A 22,252-nucleotide genomic window follows, 5' to 3' on the forward strand; every position below is an offset into this window, starting at 1 on the left:
TTTCAGCGTAGTCACATGGTCCGAACAACAACGGACATCAGCACGCTGGTGCGAATGCACAAACAGTGAAAATGTGCTACCTCACCAACTAACCTATATGTAAAAAAAACAAACAAACAAACACACATATGGGGCGCCCCGGTGGCGTGGCAGTCTATTCCGTTGCCTACCAACACGGGGCTCTGCGGTTCGAATTCCCGTGTTACCTTCGGCTTGGTCGGGCGTCCCCACAGACACAATTGACCGTGTCTGCGGATGGGAAGCCGGATGCGAGTGTGTGTCCTGGTCTCTGCACTAGCGCCTCCTCTGGTCAGTCGGGGCATCTGTTCCGGGGGGAATAGCGTGATCCTCCCACGCGCTACATCCCCCTGGCGAAACACCTCACACTGTCAGGTGAAAAGACGCGGTTGGCGACTCCACATATATCGGAGGAGGCATGTGGTAGTCTGCAGCCCCCCCCCCCCCGCCCCCCAGATAGCAGACACATTTGGGCCTAATCTAATCAGTTACGGCACTGGCAACTGTTTTGTGGGCCAGACGTGGCCCGAATGTCATGAGCCGGGCCTGTCTTGGGTTACGGGAAGTGTTGTTTGGGCCCAAATTTAACGAGCCAGGCTTGACTTTAGTTAAGGCACATGCTGTGTGGGCCAGAAGAGGCCCAGATGTCATGACCTGTGGCTGAGCTGAGGCGGCCACACTCGCCCCGAGTCAACGCCGTCATTCAAGGCCAAACGTGGGCCATATTTGGGCCAAAGATTCTTTGCTATCTGGGCCGGATCGGCAGAGGGGGTGGAGCAACGACCGGGACGGCGCAGAAAATTGGGGTACTTGGCTGAGGAGTAAAACGGGGAAAAATTCCCCCCCCCAAAAAAGTGTTACCTCACCATCTAACGTATATGTAAAAAAAACTCACCCTCTGACTTTTGGCGCTTTTTGCACTTCCATCATAATCATGTGCCTCAAATGATGCCGAGATGAACAAAGAAGCAAACCGTGACTCAGAAACGTGACTGGTGTGAACGTCTTTTGTTTGTCTAAGTGGTTTTCAGTAGGGGTTTACTGTGTCGTTTCATACATATCGTTTCATTATGGACGTAAAACAGGCTGACGTAAAACAGGCCGACGTAAAACAGGCCGACAGGCCGCTTGAAGTCACTGAAACAGACAACAGGAGCAGATAAACAGGTAACCTCTGGATTTATTTTGTTTCTGGAAATCTGTTCATCTCCGCGTGGACTCTTGGTGTAAGAGACAGATTTTGTGAGCGAGAGAAAACGTGGTACTCTGATGAAGAAAGTAGGCACGAGAGGGAAAAAAGCTGCGGCGCTAGAAAGACTTATCTAGCAGCAGTGGAGGAAGAAAGATCGAAGAGGAAGGACGGAGGAGAGAGACCGGAGGTGGGGATCGGGAGACCGGGCCACTTTTTTCAGGGGTTGGCCGCCATGGTTTCCTCGATCCAGTTCACGTACTCGCACACCTTGACGTGGACGGCGGGGTAGTTCTGCAGAGCACAGGCCTGACCCCACGACACTAGGCCGTGGACTTCCCCAAAACACACCAGAGGACTTCCAGAGTCACCCTGGGGAAGGGAAACAGGATGAGGGAACATGAGGACAGGTTTTCAAAGCCAGCTTCTTGACTGTTTTCACAATGGACACACACACACAGAATGGAAGAGTTAACCTATAGTGCAGCTGATCTAGTGACGGCTTACATTGCACACGCCTCGGCCTCCTTCCATGTACCCGGCACACATCATCCTGCGTGTGATCATGCCGGGGTAGGCGTTCTCACAGTCCACGTCATCCACTATGGGAGTATCCAGACACTGCAGGCGGACGGGCAGGTTGACTGCGACAGGCAGAACACAGACAGAGAGATATTTGTAAAATCCTCTCGGTACGACTTCGAACACCGTGCATGTGGTCAAACTCTTCCCGGATAGCAAAGTTGCTGTGGCCCGGACCCGTCCCACACCCGACACTTTCACCCGGCCCACGTGGAATGGTGCCACTTGGGCGGTCCGCTCCGGTCTGCCAGATCTGGGCCAGAACCGAGCCATAGCAATGCCGCATGTGCCACATATTTGCCAAAGGTGGCCCATATTTGTTCTGTGATATTTGGGCCATATTCACCATTTACCACACGGGCCACTTCAGGGTCACATCCGGATCACATGTTGCCCAGAGCACCGCATCTTTGCCGAAAAAAAGGCCCACATTTGATTTGGCATATTTGGGCCATATTTGCTATTATACATGTGGGCCACTTCAGACTCACATCCGGATCACATGTTGCCCAGAGCACCACATCTTTGCCAAAAAAAAGGCCCACATTTGATTTGGCATATTTGGGCCATATTTGCTATTATACATGTGGGCCACTTCAGGCTCACATCCAATTTGTCAGGGCCAGAAGGAGGCCGTCAGTGCCGCATCATTGCCTGAAGGGGCCCGCATCCGGATGCCATCTGGGCGGTGACAACAGACTGCTTTTTAAAGCTCAAATCTGCAAGTTTTCTCCTAATGAGTAGTCGTTTTATCCATCTGGACCCTGGGAGTCCATCCATCCCTCCATTATGCAAGCCACTTATCCTGCTCTCAGGGTGGCAGGGATGCTGGAGCCTATCCCAGCAGTCACTGGGTGGCAGGCGTGGGGACAGCCTGGACGGGCCGCCGGTCCGTCATTAAAGTATATCAAAATAAGAAAAATTAAATCCAACACACATTCAGTCCACCTCAGACTGGCTGAGAGTCTCTAACATACTTAAGAAAGATGCACCATCTTGCACAAAGCCACAAAATAAATACCACGGAGTGAAATTAGCCAGCATAATAAACTAAGCTGTGTGTGTGTGTGTGTGTGTGTGTGTGTGTGTGTGTGTGTGTGTGTGTGTGTGTGTGTGTGTGTGTGTGTGTGTATACAGAGAGAGAGAGGGGAGGGGGGGCTTTGATGAGATCACAAATTGAATATGGGCGTTTTGTTTATGGAGCAGCAGCCAAATTCCACTTATGTGAAATTGATGGAATGCAAAATAAAGCTTTGAGACTTGGCCTCGGCGCGACGAGACCAGCGCCAAGCGATGCTGTGCTGGAGGAACCAGCAGAAGTCCCATTAGAGCTCAGAGGAGGCCAACTGGCATCCGCTCACCGGACTCGTCTTGGAGGATGTAGGGATGGAGAGTACCGCCAAAAGTGCCCTAAATGCATGCCGGGAGTACGACGGACTCAAAGGAAATGGTTTTGGATGGAAGATAAAAGACAAAGCAGCAGAATTTGACCTGAAAGAAACGAGGTCCAGTTCCTCTCTAACCCAGTGTTGACTGTTGTGGTGACCCACATCTATATAACGGGAGACATTCACCTAAGAGGACGGTGTACCTTTAAGGGAAGAGGCGAGGGGTCAGATAATGCACTTCCGGTTCCGGTTCACAGTTCAGTGTCGTCGAATGTGTGACATGCTAAGTTGGAGCTAGTAAACTACCTCGACTACGTCTACTCTCACGTCTCCTGTCTCGTTGTTTCCTAACTCCACATTGGTGACCCCGACGTGATCGAACTACTAATACGAGTATGTCTGACAACGACGACGCCGGTGCTAACAACATGGCTATTGCTAACGCTAGCATTTACGCCGCTACTGTGAAGCTACCCGACTTTTGGCAGCATAATCCACGGCCGTGGTTTCAACATGTGGAAGCCCAGTTCCAGCTGAGAGGGATAACGCAGGATGCAACGCAGTACTTCCACGTAGTGGCGGCGTTAGACGCATCGACAACGACACTGAACTGTGAACCGGAACCGGAAGTGCATTATCTGACCCCTCGCCTCTTCCCTTAAAGGTACACCGTCCTCTTAGGTGAATGTCTCCCGTTATATAGATGTGGGTCACCACACTGTCATCTTTACCATGTTGGAGACACTCTCCATATACCGCTGCTGCCAGTGCTGACCGGGTAGGACGAATTCTGCAGTCAGTGTTACAGTAAAACGGGCGTCCGGGTGGCGTGGCGGTCTATTCCGTTACCTGCCAATCACCGGTTCGAATCCCCGTGTTACCTGCGGCTTAGTCGCGCGTCCTTACAGACACAATTAGCCGTGTCTGCGGATGTGAAGCCGGATGTGGCTATGTGTCCTGGTTGCTGCAGTAGCGCCTCCTCTGGTCGGTCGGGGCACCTATTCTGGGGGGAATAACGTGATCCTCCCACGCGCTACGTCCCCCTGGCGAAACACCTCACTGTCAGGCGAAACACTTCACTGTCAGGTGAAAAGAAGTGGCTGGCGACTCCACGTGTATCGGAGGAGGCGTGCGGTAGTCTGCAGCCCTTCCCGGGCTCGGCAGAGGGGAGGGAGCAGCTTGGAAGAGCGGGGTAATTGGTCAGGTACAATTGGGAAGAAAAATGGGGGGGGGGGGTAAAAAAATGGTAACACTTTATAACAACACAAATGAGGCATTAGTGAAGTATTAGTAACTACTGAAGTCATCATTTGTAAAGCAAGACATGCACTGATGGTTAGTGTGTTAATAGATGTGTATAAATACTTATTAATACTGCAGTTCATGATTAATTCAGGTAGTTACCAGTTGTTAGGTAAGTATTTTGTGTGAGCTCATCTAAAGTGAGGATTATCTATGCCTTACACAGCATTTACACAGGAGACCGGAAGGCCAGCATTACCTTGAGACTCACAAAAGTCTAAAGCGTCATAAGATCCTTCAGCAAGTATAAGTACACGATTAACACACTATTTACATGTACATTTGTGCATAAATTAATCATGAACTGCAGTATTAATAAGTATTTATAAACATCTATTAACACACTAGCCACTGGTGCATGTCTTGCTTAACAAATGATGAATTCAGCAGTTACTAACACTTCACTAATGCTTCATTTGTGTAGTTATTATAAAGTGTTACCAAAAAATAAAAAACATATTACAGTAAAACAGTGTTCCCATAATAGTTTGATGTAGTTTGTACTACGTTCGATTGACTGTGTGAGCTCTGGTCCGAGGATGCCGTTTTTACAGGGGTGGGAACTGTTTACCGCTGAGCTGACGGCACATAAGTCACATTGGCTGCGACACCTTGTGGGGGAAACCACGGACTTCAGCTTTTCAAGTGTGTTCTGAGGATGCTGACAGTCAATCACAAATGTCCACAGAACCCAGATAGCGCACACATTTAGGCCTAATCTGGGGCACTTTTGGTACTTAGGGCTCAGTTACAGCACTGGCAACTGTTGTGTGGGCCAGATGTGGCCCAAATGTCAGAAGCCGGGCCTGACTTGGGTTACGGCAAGTGTTGCGTGGGCCAGACATGGCCCAAATGTAATGAGCTGGGGCTTACAGCACACACTATGTGGGCCAGTTGTGGTCCAAATTTAATGAGCCAGGCTTGGCTTTAGTCAAGGCACATGTTGTGTGGGCTAGAAGAGGCCCAAATGCGGGCCAAAAGAGACTCCAGATGTGGGCCATATAAGGTGGACCCGTGGCTGAGTTGAGGCAGCCACACTCACCCTGCGTCAACGCCGTCATTCAAGGCCAAATGTGGGCCGTAAGATAACTGCAGATATGGGCCATATTTGGGCCGAAGAATCTTTGCTATCTGGGAAGAAATCTGTTTTTGTAAGGGTGTCAGTAAGAGTGAGTGCACACTGTGCAGACATGCACTGTAATGACGGGCGGCTTCGTCCACTCACCCTCGTCTCCCATGGCAGTGTTGCCCCAGCCGGACACAGAGCAGTGCATGCCACCATATGGGCATCCTGTGGCCAGGGGGATCGGTGCCACTGCCGCCGTCACCTCCACCGGGTGGTAGAGCTTGATCAACATGATGTCATAGTCCAGAGTCTTGTAGTCATAGCTGTCCACAGAGAAATGATAAGGAACCAGACAAGCATCGCAAGAGAAAATACTCAAAAATATCATTAAAGATGAAGGAATACAATCATCAGAAAAGAAAAAAGGAAAAAAGAAAACATAGTTACACACACAGCACACGTGGATAGATAGATAGATAGATAGATAGATAGATAGATAGATAGATAGATAGATAGATAGATAGATAGATAGATAGATAGATAGATAGATAGATAGATAGATAGATAGACAGATAGATAGAAGAAATAAGTATAAGGGTATACTGCTGCAAAGAAAATTTTTTTGCATATAAATCTAAAAAGTATTTCTGTAAGACACAGCAATTTATAGTATACAGCAGTCCAATAAAACATGGTCGCCCGGGTACAATCAGTCTGTCCCGTCAATTAAAGGGACATTCCTGCCATTTTTTGACTCACCTCGGGTGCCAGATGATTGTGTCGGTCTTCATGAGCTGCTCGGTGCCCTCAAACACACGCACGTCATGTTCTCCCAGCATCACCTGCATGTAATAGGGACTGAGAGGAGAAGAAGAGGAGGAATGGAAGAAGAACGGAGGGGGAAAAGATATTAACTGGAAAAGAAAGAACGGTTTTTGTTTTTTTAAACTATCTGTGCAGGCAAATCCAAAGGAATCTGTCAACAAAAAAAAAATTGCCAAAAAAGAAAAGAGGAATAGGTAGAGCAACTGACAGTAACTGGAACAGTAATGGACAGTGTTGTGGTCACTCACTGACCCTTAGGCTATGGCACTGTGACACATATTGTGCCGCAAGGTGTGACCTTTGACCCTCTCCTAAAATAAGTGGCCATTGCTCTTTCTCATCCAGGAGTAGAACATTTGGAATCTGGTCTTCAAATGTCTCCTGGTGTTTTTCTCTTACGTTCTGGAATTTCTCACAATTTAGCAGGAAGTGCGTCTCTGTCTCCACCTCCCCTGTCGTACAGTGACCACATATTCTCTGCTCCTTTGGTAGCCAAGGTTTGTTGTGTGTCTGCCCTTTTCAGTGGCTAGACTGTGGTCACTGAGCCTGCACTTGGTAAGGATGTGTCTCTGCTCACTGTCTCTGACAGTGGAGAGAACGACCCTGTTTACACCTGGTTTTAAAATGCGTTTTGTGGCGATCGGATCACAAGTGGACAGCGAGACACATGGCCCTTTACACCTGTGTCTATCCAAATGCGTCCTGCTGACCACTTGTGATCAGATTCCGTTACTCGGGAGAAGAAGAAGAAGAGGATTTCCTGTTACGTCCTCGTCGGGGACGCATCAGGACGCATTAGCGTTTACGCTCCAAAAGACATGTGGTCAAATGCGTCCCAGACCACCTCGACAAGTGGTTTGAGTAACCGGTTCACAAAACGTTTTGGTGGTCGTTTACACTTGTGTTTAGCGCTGCCCACTTGTGATCCGATCGCCCAAAAGCGCATTTTAAAACCAAGTGTAAACGGGGTCATAGTCAGCCAATTTGTATTCTCTTTTTCGGGCCTGATAACATTCTAATTAGTGTTGTAATTTGGTTTCTATGTCCCAATCTATCTGTCTGTCTGTCTGTCTGTCTGTCTGACTGCCTGCTTGTCTGTTTGTCTGTCTGTCTGCCTGTCTGTCTGTCTGTCTGTCTGCCTGTCTGTCTGTCTGTCTGTCTGTCTGTCTTCCTGCCTGTCTGTCTGTCTGCCTGCCTGTCTTCCTGCCTGTCTGTCTGTCTGTCTGCCTGTCTGTCTTCCTGCCTGCCTGTCTGCCTGTCTGTCTGCCTGCTTGTCTGTCTGCCTGTATCATGCTGTTTGTCTATCAGCCTATCTATGTACACAACCTGCTTCTTTATGTATCTACTCTCCTGTCCCTTAAGCAATACCGTATCAAACAGGAGTTCTGGGTTGGAAATGGGCCGAGTCCGTGGACGTACTCACTTGTACCAGCAGTGGGCGACGGACATCACCCACTGCGTGTTGATGAGCACGCCACCGCAGAAGTGGTAGCCGTAGTTGAGCGAGGCCATGTAGGGACGAGAGTGAGGCTCGCACTCCTGCCCTCCAACGATCTTCCCATCTCCGCGTGGTACCGCTGTCACCCAGAGAGAGAGACGGATTTAGACGTGTGCGTGTGCGTGCATGTGTGTGTGTCATTGCATGCGTGTGTGTGTGTGTGTGTGTGTGTGTGCAGTATATGTGTGAATACCAGCAGCAGCCCCCACTAGCAACAGCAGAAATAGCAGTTTCATGGTGTCCTGTGGATGGTGCATCAACAGAAGCCACCTGGACACCCCGGCTCTTATTTATATGGTAGGAGGCCCGCCACGCTCAGGGCCAACTTTCCCCTCCCCTCCAAACCCCCACCCCCCACCCTCTCTGTGGTTTTTTAATCCCCCCATCTTATCCATATTAATGATTCGTACCTATTTTCTTATCAGGTACCTATTCCTGTATCTATCTTACCACTTATCCACAGCCCTCTGGTTATGTCACCCATGTCCCCAAATGACACGAGGGCCAAGGTCCCCAGACCGTCAACACTTATATTTATACAACTCCAGCTGGCAACTAACTATCCGATAACTAATCAGGCTTTTCAAGCTGCCATGTAAAAAAAAAAAAAAATTATACGGCGTTTATATAAAAATTATAGACTGGAAAGTTTGACTAGATTTGCCGTAACTATATGTTGTAATGTTGCCTGCCCTATGCTTTTGTCATTCAGAGCAGGCTGTAGTACTGCTCAACACACTGTCATGCTTGTGGTGTGAGTATTTTTGCAAAACATAAAAAGCAAAAAAAAAAACAACAATGAACTGGATAACACCAACTACACAAATGAAGCATTAGTTAAGTATTAGTAACTACTGAATCCATCATTTGTTAAGTATTAGTAACTACTGAATCCATCATTTGTTAAGTATTAGTAACTACTGAATCCATCATTAGTTAAGCATTAGTAACTACTGAATCCATCATTACTTAAGCATTAGTAACTACTGAATCCATCATTTGTTAAGTATTAGTAACTACTGAATCCATCATTAGTTAAGCATTAGCAACTACTGAATCCATCATTAGTTAAGCATTAGTAACTACCGAATCCATCATTTGTTAAGTATTAGTAACTACTGAATCCATGATTTGTTAAGTGTTTGTAACTACTGAATCCATCATTTGCTAAGTATTAGTAACTACTGAATCCATAATTTGTTAAGTATTAGTAACTACTGAATCCATCATTTGTTAAGTATTAGTAACTACTGAATCCATCATTAGTTAAGCATTAGTAACTACTGAATCCATCATTAGTTAAGCATTAGTAACTACTGAATCCATCATTTGTTAAGCATTAGTAACTACTGAATCCATCATTAGTTAAGCATTCGTAACTACTGAATCCATCATTTGTTAAGTATTAGTAACTACTGAATCCATCATTTGTTAAGCATTAGTAACTACTGAATCCATCATTAGTAACTACTGAATCCATCATTTGTTAAGTATTAGTAACTACTGAATCCATCATTAGTTAAGCATTAGTAACTACTGAATCCATCATTTGTTAAGTATTAGTACCAACTGAATCCATCATTTGTTAAGTATTAGTAACTACTGAATCCATCATTTGTTAAGTATTAGTAACTACTGAATCCATCATTTGTTAAGTATTAGTACCAACTGAATCCATCATTTGTTAAGTATTTGTAACTACTGAATCCATCATTTGTTAAGTATTAGTACCAACTGAATCCATCATTAGTTAAGCATTAGTAACTACTGAATCCATCATTTGTTAAGTATTAGTACCAACTGAATCCATCATTTGTTAAGTATTTGTAACTACTGAATCCATCATTTGTTAAGTATTAGTAACTACTGAATCCATCATTTGTTAAGCATTAGTAACTACTGAATCCATCATTAGTTAAGTATTAGTAACTACTGAATCCATCATTTGTTAAGTATTAGTAACTACTGAATCCATCATTTGTTAAGCATTAGTAACTACTGAATCCATCATTTGTAAAGTATTAGTAACTACTGAATCCGTCATTAGTTAAGCATTAGTAACTACTGAATCCATCATTTGTTAAGTATTAGTAACTAATGAATCCATCATTAGTTAAGTATTAGTAACTACTGAATCCATCATTTGTTAAGTATTAGTAACTAATGAATCCATCATTAGTTAAGTATTAGTAACTACTGAATCCATCAACTACTGAATCCATCATTTGTTAAGTATTAGTAACTACTGAATCCATCATTTGTTAAGCATTAGTAACTACTGAATCCATCATTTGTTAAGTATTAGTAACTACTGAATCCGTCATTAGTTAAGCATTAGTAACTACTGAATCCATCATTTGTTAAGTATTAGTAACTAATGAATCCATCATTTCTTAAGTATTAGTAACTACTGAATCCATCATTTCTTAAGTATGTGTAACTACTGAATCCGTCATTGGTTAAGTATTAGTAACTACTGAATCCATCATTTGTTAAGTATTAGTACCAACTGAATCCATCATTTGTTAAGTATTAGTAACTACTGAATCCATCATTAGTTAAGCATTAGTAACTACTGAATCCATCAATTGTTAAGTATTAGTAACTACTGAATCATCAATTGTTAAGTATTAGTAACTACTGAATCCATCATTAGTTAAGCATTAGTAACTACTGAATCCATCATTTGTTAAGTATTAGTAACTAATGAATCCATCATTAGTTAAGCATTAGTAACTACTGAATCCATCATTACTTAAGCATTAGTAACTACTGAATCCATCATTTGTTAAGTATTAGTAACTACTGAATCCATCATTTGTTAAGTAGTAGTAACTACTGAATCCGTCATTAGTTAAGCATTAGTAACTACTGAATCCATCATTTGTTAAGTATTAGTAACTAATGAATCCATCATTAGTTAAGCATTAGTAACTACTGAATCCATCATTTGTTAAGTATTTGTAAAGCAAGACATGCACCGATGGTTAGTGTGTTAATAGATGTTTTATAAATACTTATTAACACTGCCATTCATGATTAATTCATGTAGTTATTAGTGAAGTATTTTGTGTGAGCTCATCTAAAGTGAGGACTGTCTGTGTCTTACAAAGCATTTATGCATGAGACCGGAAGGCCGGCAGCACCTGGAGACTCCCACAAGTCCTTCAGAAAGCGTCAGTACACGATTGACAAACTATTTACATGTACATTTGTGCATGAATCACTCATGAATTGCAGTGTTAATAAGTATCTATAAACATCTATTAACACACTGACCACTGGTGCATGTCTTGCTTTACAACTACTTTACAACTGATGGATTCAGTAGTTACTAACACACTCAACCAACGCTTCATAATGCGTAGTTATCACAAAGTGTTACCATGAACTCTTCTCGAGTTGTATTTTTGCATTTTATCTCTTTATTTGTGTTGTATTTGAAAGTGGGACACGTACGTTATTCAACCCTGGAAGATGCCTGCCAGATGTTGTGGGGGCAGACGTGTCGTCTTTGGCTGCCCTTGAAAACAAGCCAATGGATCTGTGAAACAACTCACCTGTGGATCTGGATCAGAAACGAGTGGGATTTTTTTTGTTTTTTGTTGGTGCAACAGAAATCGACACGTCCACCCTCACCCGAAACAGAAACTACTGTGACTTACACAAACGGTCCTGGTGTTCTTTGTGCTACATGCATTTAAAATAAAGTCCTTCTCTTCTTCTTCTTCTTCTTCTTCTTCTTCTTCTTCTTCTTCTTCTTCTTCTTCTTCTTCTTCTTCTTCTTCTTCTTCTTCTTCTGTTCCCCATGAGAAAACACTCTGCAGCTGACCGCAACAACTGAGCGTGTGTGTGAAATAAAGAGGTGTGTGTGTGTGTGTACAGGGGTCACCGCCGAGGCCGGCCTGTTTACGTGGAAGACAGGGGGGGGGGATGAAATGAACATGTTTAATTTCTCAAAAGGCACAGAGCAGGTGTCCCGTTTGTAGGATCTCCTACAGACTTCCTTCAGTTAGTAACTTAGGTACACTTAGGAGAGACGTTGAGCTTTGGGGGAGGGGGGGGAGGAGGAGGAGGAGGGGGGTAGAATGGGACAAAAAAGGGCAGGGGAACAGATGGAGGGGGACGGAGGACTCGAGGGTATAAATGCGGTGGTCAACAGGGTGCTCATGTCCAGTCTGAGCCCTGAGAGACTCGACAAAGCCGCAGGATGATTGGCCTGATTGTACTTTCACTCCTGGGTGCTGCAGGTAAAAACACACGTCTGCAACGCGCGCACACACACACACACACACACACACACACACACACACACACACACACACACACACACACACACACACACGTGTACTGGATAGGCAAACGCCTGCGTGCGCACGTGAGGTCCGGGGCAATAATTCAGCATTACAGTTCTTTAAATTAGCGTTGTGTAAGGATGAAAAACTGGATGTTTTCGTGATACGCAAAATTGCGTAGCGAATTCGGGGGACGACGCGACCACGGGAAGTGCCGCGGCCGGGAGGCGAACCCGTGTCGCCCGCACCGCGGGGGGCATCGCTAACCGCTCGACTACAGGGTTAGACAGGCGAGCCGGCGGCCAGCGTGTCATCTTATCCATGCACGTTACAATTGTGTGTAATTCGTGGGGAAGGTCGCTCAGAATGGGGTCTGAAATACTCAGCGAAAGTGTTGTTTTGCGCAGCTCCGGCTCGATATCGTACACGGCGTCGTGAGCAGACAGGCGCACGATATATCGCGAGATTTTTCGACATCGCGTTCGGTTCCACGGGATTATCGCGATACTGACGCTTTCCACGTCGATCGGCGGCAATGCACGTCGAGCAGGAATAATCCCGGTGATTAGCACGGACACGTGCGCAGAAGACGTGAGCGATTCATACCGGGCCTTGGCGCGAGGGGGGGGTCACGAGAGTTTAGGCCAAATTAGATATTTTCAAGTTCTTTGACGGTCGTTAAAGAGCTCATCGCTTTTATGCTCGGTTGGATTTTTGAAATTGCTCCCTCTCTCTCCCCCCCCTCTCCCCCTCCTGTTCTCTCTCAGCGGCAGCCCCCATGGACGACAAGATCGTGGGAGGCTACGAATGTGAGGCTCACTCGAAGCCCTGGCAAGTGTCCCTCAACATCGGCTACCACTTCTGCGGGGGCTCCCTCATCAACGACCGCTGGATCGTCTCTGCCGCCCACTGTTGGCAAAAGTCAGTATTGCATGCTGTTTGACCATCAGCGGAATTAAACACCGGGGTAACGCCGCAACTGCACAAATGAGGCATTGGTGAAGTGTTAGTAACTACTGAATCCATCATTTGTAAAGCAAGACATGCACCGATGGTTTAGTGTGTCAATAGATGTTTATAAATACTTATTAATACTGCAATTCGTGCACAATTCTACATCTAAAGAGTCTGCTAATTGTGCACTGACACTTTCTAAAGGGTCTTATGATGCTTTAGACTTTTGTGGAGTCTCCAGGTGCTGCCGGCCTTCCGATCTCATGTGCAAATGCTTTGCAAGGCATAGGCAGTCCTCACTTTAGATGAGCTCATACAAAATACTTACTAACAAGGCCCTAGGCCCTATAAGACCTGATACTACAGTAACTACCCGAATTAATCACGAATTGCAGTATTAATAATTATTTATAGATATCTATTAACACACTCACTCACCATTGGTGCATGGCTTGCTTTACAGATGAGGAATTCAAGTAGTTACCAATGCTTAACTAATGCTTCATTGGTGTAGTTATTACAGTGTCACCAACATAGAAGTGGAATTGTGCTTAATTGCCACGCACATTTTTCACGCATACCCCTGATATAATTTGCCCTCTGCATTTAACCCATTCTGACTACAATGAGAGGCCTGCAGCGCTGCAAGCCCCTTGGTAATAATGCATGCTGGGAAAGGTTTGCACCTTTCTACCCCGCTGCAAAATGAAACACAGTGACGTCAGCTGACAATTTCCTCCTAACATCGACCCTTTATCTCTCTCTCTCTCTCTCTCTCTCTCTCTCTCTTCTCTCATCTCTCTCTCTCTCCTCTCTCTCTCTCTCTCGTCTCTCTCTCTCTCTCTCTCTCTCTCTCTCTCTCTCTCTCTCTCTCTCTCTCTCTCACTCTCTCTTCTCTCTCTCTCTCTCTCTCTCTCTCCTTGTCGCTTCTCAGCCCCTATTCACAGATTGCCATCTTGGGCGAGAACCACATCTGGCAATACGAGGGGGACAGAGCAGTACATGTCAGTGGACGCCCATCTACTGGCATGACAACTACGACTACACAAACCCTGGACTTCGACATCATGATGCTGAAACTGGCCCAGGCCGGCGATTGTGAACGAATACGTTAAACCCGTCTCCCTTCCCAAGGCCTGCCCCAATGTTGGGGACATGTGTGTGGTGTCTGGATGGGGCAACATGTTAACTGATAGCGGTAAGCACGGAGCACTGCCCTTTACAAACCCCTAATTAGCACCCAGATGGTTCTACAGGCATAAAAACAAAATATATTGAGGCTGTCCTCCGCCAAAAAAAAAAAAAACGACCCCATAGGTCGTTTGTAAGCTATCGCGAGAACGAATATTAATAAAAGCAAAGTGTAACGTCACATAGCGGTTATAATGTGCACGCTAGCTGACTTGCTAACTTGTGGCTAGCGTTAAATTAGCTCTTATGACGTCATTCATGGGTAAACATACTGCCAATAGCAATCTTAGTTACTATACTAGACGGAGAAACAACACAAAAACGCACTGACTATATATTCTGTTGTTCTCACGTTGTTTTGAAGACCCACAAAGCACAGAGGCGAAAAGTACCCGTGGCATATCTCCCTCCGCCCGCTAGGGGCGCTAATGGGAAACGCTCCTGTGGGTCGTGTTAGAGGACAGACGACCTATGTCAGGGGTCCCCAATTACTTTTCATAGCGGGCCACTTTTAGAGCCACTTTTAAAACCATGGCTCACTCAACCTCCAGCAGCATGTTGTTCGTTAGTTTGTTTTGGTGTCGATACGTTGCAGGTATTATAATTTAAACAGAGATTTTTTCATCTATTTTTCGATATATTACTAGTCTTACTTTCACTAATTAAATTTTTTTTTGGTAGGGAAATAAAAAAAAATCTTCCTTCTGGCATTTCTCCAAAAATTCTCGCGGACCATAAATCAACCCGTCACGGGCCGGACGTGGCCCGCGGGCCGCCTATTGGGGACCCCTGACCTATGTGGTCGTATGGGTTGGAGGAGTTGTTGGGATTATTTGTGTGTCCACTAAAGTGTTTATACCCGCTGATGACATCACTCTATTAGGGTCACAGTTTTGCCTTACGTCTTTGTTCCTTCTATGTATTTCTACTATTCTATCCAGTGTTCAACCCATTCTACCTGCAATGTTTGGATATTCCTATTCTGTCGTATGAGGAATGCAGTAACTCCTACCCTGGCATGATTACCGACCGCATGGTGTGTGCTGGGTTCCTGGAGGGAGGAAAGGATGCCTGTCAGGTATGCAGCTCAATTTACCAAACAAAGAAGACTCCACAACAGTCAGTGGTACCACACTTCCGAGCAAGCATTCACACAGTACCCAGAACAAGCTAATGTACCGATCCATGTCCTGACCCAACGTAACCCAGCCTGGTAGTGGTTTTCATAGAGGACATCGGGCTTCACCACTTTCACTTTGCCATCCCATCTCACGGGCACTATGAGACATGCTTTATAAAGGGTTTATAAGTGGGTAGTAATTACTATATTCACGTCAATGATGTATTTATCAATGCATTATAAGTCCGTATTAAGATGTTATAATGCATTAATAAAAAAGACTCGTTGGGTTGCCAGGTTGGGAGACGATCCCCCCCCCAATTGTACTTGGCCAATTGCCTCACCCTTCCGAGCCGTCCCGGTCGCTGCTCCACCCCCTCTGCCGATCCGGGGAGGGCTGCAGACTACCGCACGCCTCCTCCGATACATGTGGAGTCGCCAGCCGCTCCTTTTCACCTGACAGTGAGGAGTTTCGCCGGGGGGCGGGGGGCGTAGCGCGTGGGAGGATCACGCTATTCCGTACCAGGGGAGGCGCTAGTGCAGCGACCAGGACACATACCCACATCCGGCTTCCCACTCGCAGACACGGCCAATTGCGTCTGAAGGGACGCCCGACCAAGCCGGAGGTGACACGGGGACTCAAACCCGGGATCCCGTGTTGGTAGGCAACGGGATAGACCGCCACGCCACCCGGACATCCACCAAAAGCATTTATATCAATGCAATAAAGCATCTTATTGCTGATTTATAATGCATTAATAAACGTATTAACCAATAAATAACCACTTAAAACCCCATTTAAAGTATGCCTTTGTGGTGGACACGTATTGGGGACAGAATTCAACCCAGGAACTAAGGGTTAAGTCATGGTTGCCCTGGCAGGTTAACGCAGGGTTAAGTTATGGTTGTCCAGCCAGTTTTCTGATTATTCTTGCCACCTCCGCTCAGTCGAGCTGTGGTTTGGTTGCTCTCTGATTTACCGTGGATTAAAGAAAGTTGCCTACACGGCTAAAGTGTGAACCTACGGTCTTCTCCGTTCCTTCGGCTCTACACTGGTGACCCCGACGTCGGTTTTCGGATAAGTTTTCTGAAACCACACACATTATGGCTACGAACGCCGTTGCAATTAAACTGCCGGAGTTTTGGGAGTCTTCCGCGGCTACATGGTTCGCGCAGGCTGAGGCACAGTTCGCGCTCAGAGACATAACAGCAGACGAGACCAGGTACTACTACGTATTGGCAGCGCTGGGGTGCGCTACGGCTTCCAGGATAAGCGGTTTCATCAACAACCCACCGGCCGATGGTAAATACGCCGCACTTAAACATCTCCTCCTTGAAACTTTTGAACTGTCAACAACGGAGAGAGCACGTCGCCTCTTCGCAATTCAGGGCTTGGGAGATGGCAAACCATCGGAGCTAATGAGCAGGATGTTAAACCTACTGGGTCAAGAAAAGCCATGTTTCCTGTTTATGGAGCTGTTTCTGCGCAACATGCCGCCCCACGTCCAGACTGCGCTCGCTAACTCCACCATCACTGATCCCCGTGAGCTGGCAAAGGAGGCTGACCGATTCTTCGTCGCTACACAACGTTCCTCCCCTGCCGGGGTGCTGGCTCCTACCTTCACTGGCCCCCCGCCGACATCGCGGGCGTGGCCCGACGGTGGCGCCACAGCATCAGACCGCTACAAGCCCTCTGGACTCTGTATGTACCACGCTCGATTTGGTGTGAAAGCTAAACGGTGCCGTTCCCCCTGCAACTACAGGCCGACGGGAAACGAGAGGGCCAACACTCAGTAGTGGCCATGAGTGTTGGCGATACGAGCAGGCTACTCTTCATCCTCGACACCATCTCCGGTCGGCGATTTCTTTGTGACACGGGCGCACAGAGAAGCGTGCTCCCTGCTACTGACGTCGACATCATGGGCGGGGAGCGGGGCCCCCAGTTGGCGACGGCTGACGGCAGCCCTATCCACACCTACGGCGTGCGGTCTGTAGAACTGTGTTTTGGTGGACAACGTTTCACGTGGGAGTTCGTCATGGCCAATGTAACGCTTCCCCTCCTCGGAGCTGATTTTTTGTGCGCTTACGGTTTGCTAGTGGACATTCAGAACAGCCGTCTGGTCGATGCCTTAACCTTCTCCTCCTTCGCATGTACGCGGAGGGAAGCGGCCTATGCAGGTCTAGCCAACTCTCTCTCAGAGGCAGACAAGTTCACCCGCCTCCTCGCTGAGTTCCCTGACCTCACCCAGCCTACCTTCTCTGCACCCACCGCTAAGCATGGGGTGGAGCATCACATTGCTACGAAGGGGCCCCCGGTCTACGCCAGAGCCAGGCGTCTCGACCCCGCCAAACTCGCCATTGCCAAGTCTGAGTTCGAGCACCTGGAACGCATGGGGATCATCCGCCGCTCTGACAGCCCGTGGGCGTCCCCACTCCACATCGTCGCTAAGCCTGATGGAGGTTGGCGCCCATGCGGGGACTACCGCCGACTAAATGACGCCACCACGCCCGACCGCTATCCTGTCCCGCATATCCAGGACTTTTCTGCAAACCTGTCTGGCAAATGCGTCTTCTCAAAAGTCGACCTGGTCCGTGGTTATCATCAAGTTCCCGTGCACCCCTCAGACATCCCCAAGACAGCGGTGACTACCCCATTCGGCCTATTTGAATTCCTACGAATGCCATTTGGACTCAAAAACGCGGCCCAGTCCTTTCAGCGGCTGATGGATTCAGTGCTCCGTGGCCTTCCTTTCCTCTTCGTCTATTTGGACGACATACTCATCGCCAGCGCCTCCAAGGAAGAACACCTGTCCCATCTTCATGCCCTCTTCACACGCCTCAGCCAGCATGGGCTGATCGTCAACCCGGCGAAGTGCCGGTTCGGGCTGACAGCCATTGATTTCCTCGGGCATCGCATCACTGGGGACGGGGCAGTCCCCCTGCCCTCAAAGGTGGAAGCGGTGGCGGCCTTTCCGCGCCCCCAAACAGCTCGTGCGCTCAGGGAGTTCATCGGGATGGTGACATTCTACCACCGCTTCATTCCCCGAGCCGCCTTTATCATCCGGCCACTGTACGAGGCGCTGAAAGGCATGTCCCCCAACCAGGCGGTCGACTGGACAGCAGAGCGGGACCGTGCGTTCACCGAGACTAAAGCTGCGCTCTCCCAGGCTACCCTGCTAGCGCATCCTTCACCTACAGCGCCTATTTCCATAACCACGGATGCATCGGACTATGCTGTTGGTGCGGTTCACGAACAGTGGGTGGGGGGGGCTTGGCAGCCTTTGGCCTTTTTCAGTCGCCAGCTTACACCCCGAGAGCGCAAGTATAGTACTTTTGACAGGGAACTCCTCGGTCTCTGGCTCGCTGTCCGGCATTTCCGTTTCCTGCTAGAGGGCCGCGAGTTTACTGCGTACGTGGACCACAAGCCCCTCACGTTTGCCATGTCCAAGACGGCCGAGCCATGGTCCGCTCGCCAGCAGCGACAACTCTCCTACATTTCGGAATTCACTACCGACATCCAGCACGTCGCTGGTAAGTCTAACCAGGTAGCTGACTGCCTCTCTAGGGCAGTGATTGGAGCGGTCCACCTAGGCCTTGACTATGCACAGATGGCCGTTGACCAGGCCACGGACCCGAGCATCCTCCGTCTCCGGGCCTCCGACACGGGGCTCCGCCTGCAGGACGTTCCTTTCAGCGACACAGGTGCCACCCTCCTGTGTGACGTCTCCACAGGACAGCCCAGGCCCATCGTCCCGCACAGCTGGAGACGCCCCGTATTTGAAGCTGTGCACGGCCTCTCTCATCCAGGCGGTAAGCCATCCGTGCGCCTGACCTCTGCTAAGTTTGTGTGGGAGGGACTTAAGAGAGACGTGAAAGCGTGGGCCGACTCGTGTGTTGCCTGTCAGCGGGCTAAGATACACCGCCACATTAAGGCGCCCCTGGAACGCTTCGCAGTGCCGGAGAGACGATTTGACCATGTCCACGTCGACCTGGTTGGTCCCCTACCCCCCTCCCATGGGTTCACCTACCTCTTCACTGTGGTGGACAGGACTACGCGCTGGCCTGAAGCTGTTCCCCTGGCATCCACGACGTCTGCTGATGTGGCCCGGGCTTTTATTGGGTCGTGGGTCTCACGTTTCGGTACGCCTTCCGACCTTTCATCTGACCGCGGGCCACAGTTTACCTCAGAGCTATGGAGTGCTGTGGGTGAGGCTCTGGGCGTCAAGCTTCATCGCACTACCGCCTACCACCCTCAGGCGAACGGCCTATGTGAGCGCTTCCACCGGTCCATGAAGGCTGCGCTTCGGGCTACTCTCAAGGACTGCAACTGGGTCGACAAGCTCCCATGGGTCATGCTGGGCCTGCGGACCGCCCCGAAGGAAGACCTACAAGCCTCCTCTGCGGAGCTGGTGTACGGCACGCCGCTGCGAGTCCCAGGCGATTTCATGCCCAATGCAACGCGTCCCTGGTCAGCTGTGGACCAACGAGCCTCCTTGCTGGACGGGGTCAGAGCTTTCACACCCGTCCCTACCGCCCAACACGGCGCGCCGGTGTCCCAGGTGCCCCCAGGTCTGCAGTCAGCGGACTACGTGTTCATCCGTCACGACGCACACCGCCCCCCTCTGCAACCCCCTTATGACGGCCCCTTCCGCGTCCTGGAACGGGGAACTAAGCACCTGGTGGTGGATTTTGGGGGCACGGCCGAGCATGTTTCAGTGGACCGAGTTAAACCCGCACACCTGGACTTGACGCAGCCGTTGGAGTTAGCCCAACCTCCTCGTCGCGGTCGTCCCCCGGCTCCGCCTCCTCCCCCCGTGGAGGCCCGAGCTGCCTCTTCTGCTCCTCAGGCCGACCTCCACAGGCCCGCGTCAATGCCTCCCAGAGACACTCCGGCCCCTGTTATCCGGAGCCGCCGCGGACGGCCTGTTGTCCCCCCGCGCCTGCCTGACTTCGATTACTAGGGCGAATTCTGGGGGGGCTCATGTGGTGGACACGTATTGGGGACAGAATTCAACCCAGGAACTAAGGGTTAAGTCATGGTTGCCCTGGCAGGTTAACGCAGGGTTAAGTTATGGTTGTCCAGCCAGTTTTCTGATTATTCTTGCCACCTCCGCTCAGTCGAGCTGTGGTTTGGTTGCTCTCTGATTTACCGTGGATTAAAGAAAGTTGCCTACACGGCTAAAGTGTGAACCTACGGTCTTCTCCGTTCCTTCGGCTCTACACCTTATTGTAAAGTGCAACTGGCACTGTGTGGTGACCCACATCTATATAACGAGAGACATTCACCTAAGAGGACGGTGTACCTTTAAAGGTAGAGGCGAGGGGTCAGATAATGCACTTCCGCTTCCGGTTCACAGTTCAGTGTCGTCGTCGTCGAATGTATGACATGCAATGTGGAGTTAGAAAACAACGAGACAGGAGACGTGAGAGTAGACGTAGTCGAGGTAGTTTACTAGCTCCAACTTAGCATGTCATACATTCGACAACGACACTGAACTGTGAACCGGAAGCGGAAGTGCATTATCTGACCCCTCGCCTCTTCCCTTAAAGGTACACCGTCCTCTTAGGTGAATGTCTCTCGTTATATAGATGTGGGTCACCACACAATCATACATACATATAAGTAAAACACAAAATAAAGCACGTTAATACCATGTGTAAACACACTGTGGAAAGAGTGTGAAATGGTTTGAATACGTCTTTGACACCCAGCGCTGGACCTTACCCGAGATGGTCGTGTTCGTCTTGCGCTTTGCATCTTGTTTCCCTGACTCCCCCGTCTCCCCTCCTCTGTGTTCAAGGGTGACTCCGGGGGTCCTCTGGTTTGTAACGGGGAGCTGCACGGCATCGTGTCTTGGGGTCAGGGCTGCGCTCAGCCCAATTACCCCGGAGTCTACACCAAAGTGTGTTCCCTGCTGCCCTGGATCGACATGGTCCTCCGCACCTACAGCTAGGACCCCGGCCTTCCGTCACACAGCAACACGTCGCAGGGTGAAGAGAGAGAGAGAGAGGAGTTGGGGGAGGATGAGCTAAGACGGTGGTGTTGACAGGTGATGCTACGGGGAGAGACAGCATGAGAGAGAGAGAGCAACGTGTTCTTCTTTCCAACAAAGCACATCACCACATCAGATGATCCTATAATAAAATACATCATTAAAGCTACTGAACATGTTTCCTGTGTTTTTATGGATTTATTGAAAATACCTCAAATGACACACAAATCTTGGTAGCACCTTATAATAGCTACACACTTGTGAAGCATTAGTACTTTCTATGAAGCTTGCATCTATAACGCCCTATAAGCATATATAACGCCCTATAAGCACCTATTGCATAACGCCCATACTTTCCTATAATGTGTATTACAGTGACTAACGGCTATGGCTGAAAACTCTGAAATAGCGCTGAAGTCTCATTATGCGTCTCTACAATGACGATGACGTATTTATAATGCATAAATCCGTTTTAAATTGATACAATGTATCATAAAGGTGGTTATGAGGTGTTGTGAGGGCGTATAAATGGTTATAATGAATCCTACAATGACTTGTAGCTACACTTATAGGGCGTTATAGATGCTTATAGGGCGTTATAGATGCAAGCTTCATAGAAAGTGTTAAGTATTAGTAACTACTGAATGAATCATCTATAAAGCATTGTTCCTACATTAATGCGTTGTAAGGCATAGATAGTCCTCACTTTAGATGAGGTCATACGAAATACTTAACTAACAACTAGTAACTACCTGAATTAATCATAAGGTGTAGTATTAATAAGTGTTTATAAAACATCTATTTACATATTAATAACTGGTTTGTAATTGA

The 22,252-nt window shown here is 48.1% G+C and overlaps 1 protein-coding gene and 1 pseudogene across 1 annotated transcript; one reads left to right on the forward strand and one right to left on the reverse strand.

Moving 5' to 3' along the window:
- Positions 1-1,180: 1,180 nt before the first annotated feature.
- LOC130117508 (trypsin-like) lies at positions 1,181-8,200 on the reverse strand. The gene is made up of 6 exons (XM_056285599.1): positions 8,062-8,200; positions 7,794-7,947; positions 6,305-6,403; positions 5,705-5,868; positions 1,715-1,851; positions 1,181-1,579 (listed from the first exon to the last, which is right to left on the reverse strand). Exons 1-6 carry the CDS (start codon positions 8,123-8,125, stop codon positions 1,427-1,429), a joined length of 771 nt encoding a protein of 256 aa, XP_056141574.1. The 5' UTR covers positions 8,126-8,200; the 3' UTR covers positions 1,181-1,426.
- A 3,791-nt stretch (positions 8,201-11,991) lies between these two features.
- Positions 11,992-21,595, forward strand: LOC130117511 (trypsin-2-like; annotated as a pseudogene).
- The last annotated feature ends 657 nt before the right edge of the window (positions 21,596-22,252 follow it).

Source organism: Lampris incognitus, chromosome 9, assembly GCF_029633865.1.
Source record: "Lampris incognitus isolate fLamInc1 chromosome 9, fLamInc1.hap2, whole genome shotgun sequence".
Classification (NCBI taxonomy): Eukaryota; Metazoa; Chordata; class Actinopteri; order Lampriformes; family Lampridae; genus Lampris; species Lampris incognitus.

Excerpts from the sequence above, each read along its gene's own strand:
- LOC130117508 (XM_056285599.1), bottom strand. The coding sequence starts at position 8,125 with ATGCACCATCCACAGGACACCATGAAACTGCTATTTCTGCTGTTGCTA. Across the intron at positions 1,852-5,704 it reads CACTGCCATGGGAGACGAGG|TCAACCTGCCCGTCCGCCTG; the intron begins GTGAGTGGACGA and ends TGCCTGTCGCAG. Across the intron at positions 1,580-1,714 it reads GAGGCCGAGGCGTGTGCAAT|GGTGACTCTGGAAGTCCTCT; the intron begins GTAAGCCGTCAC and ends TCCCTTCCCCAG.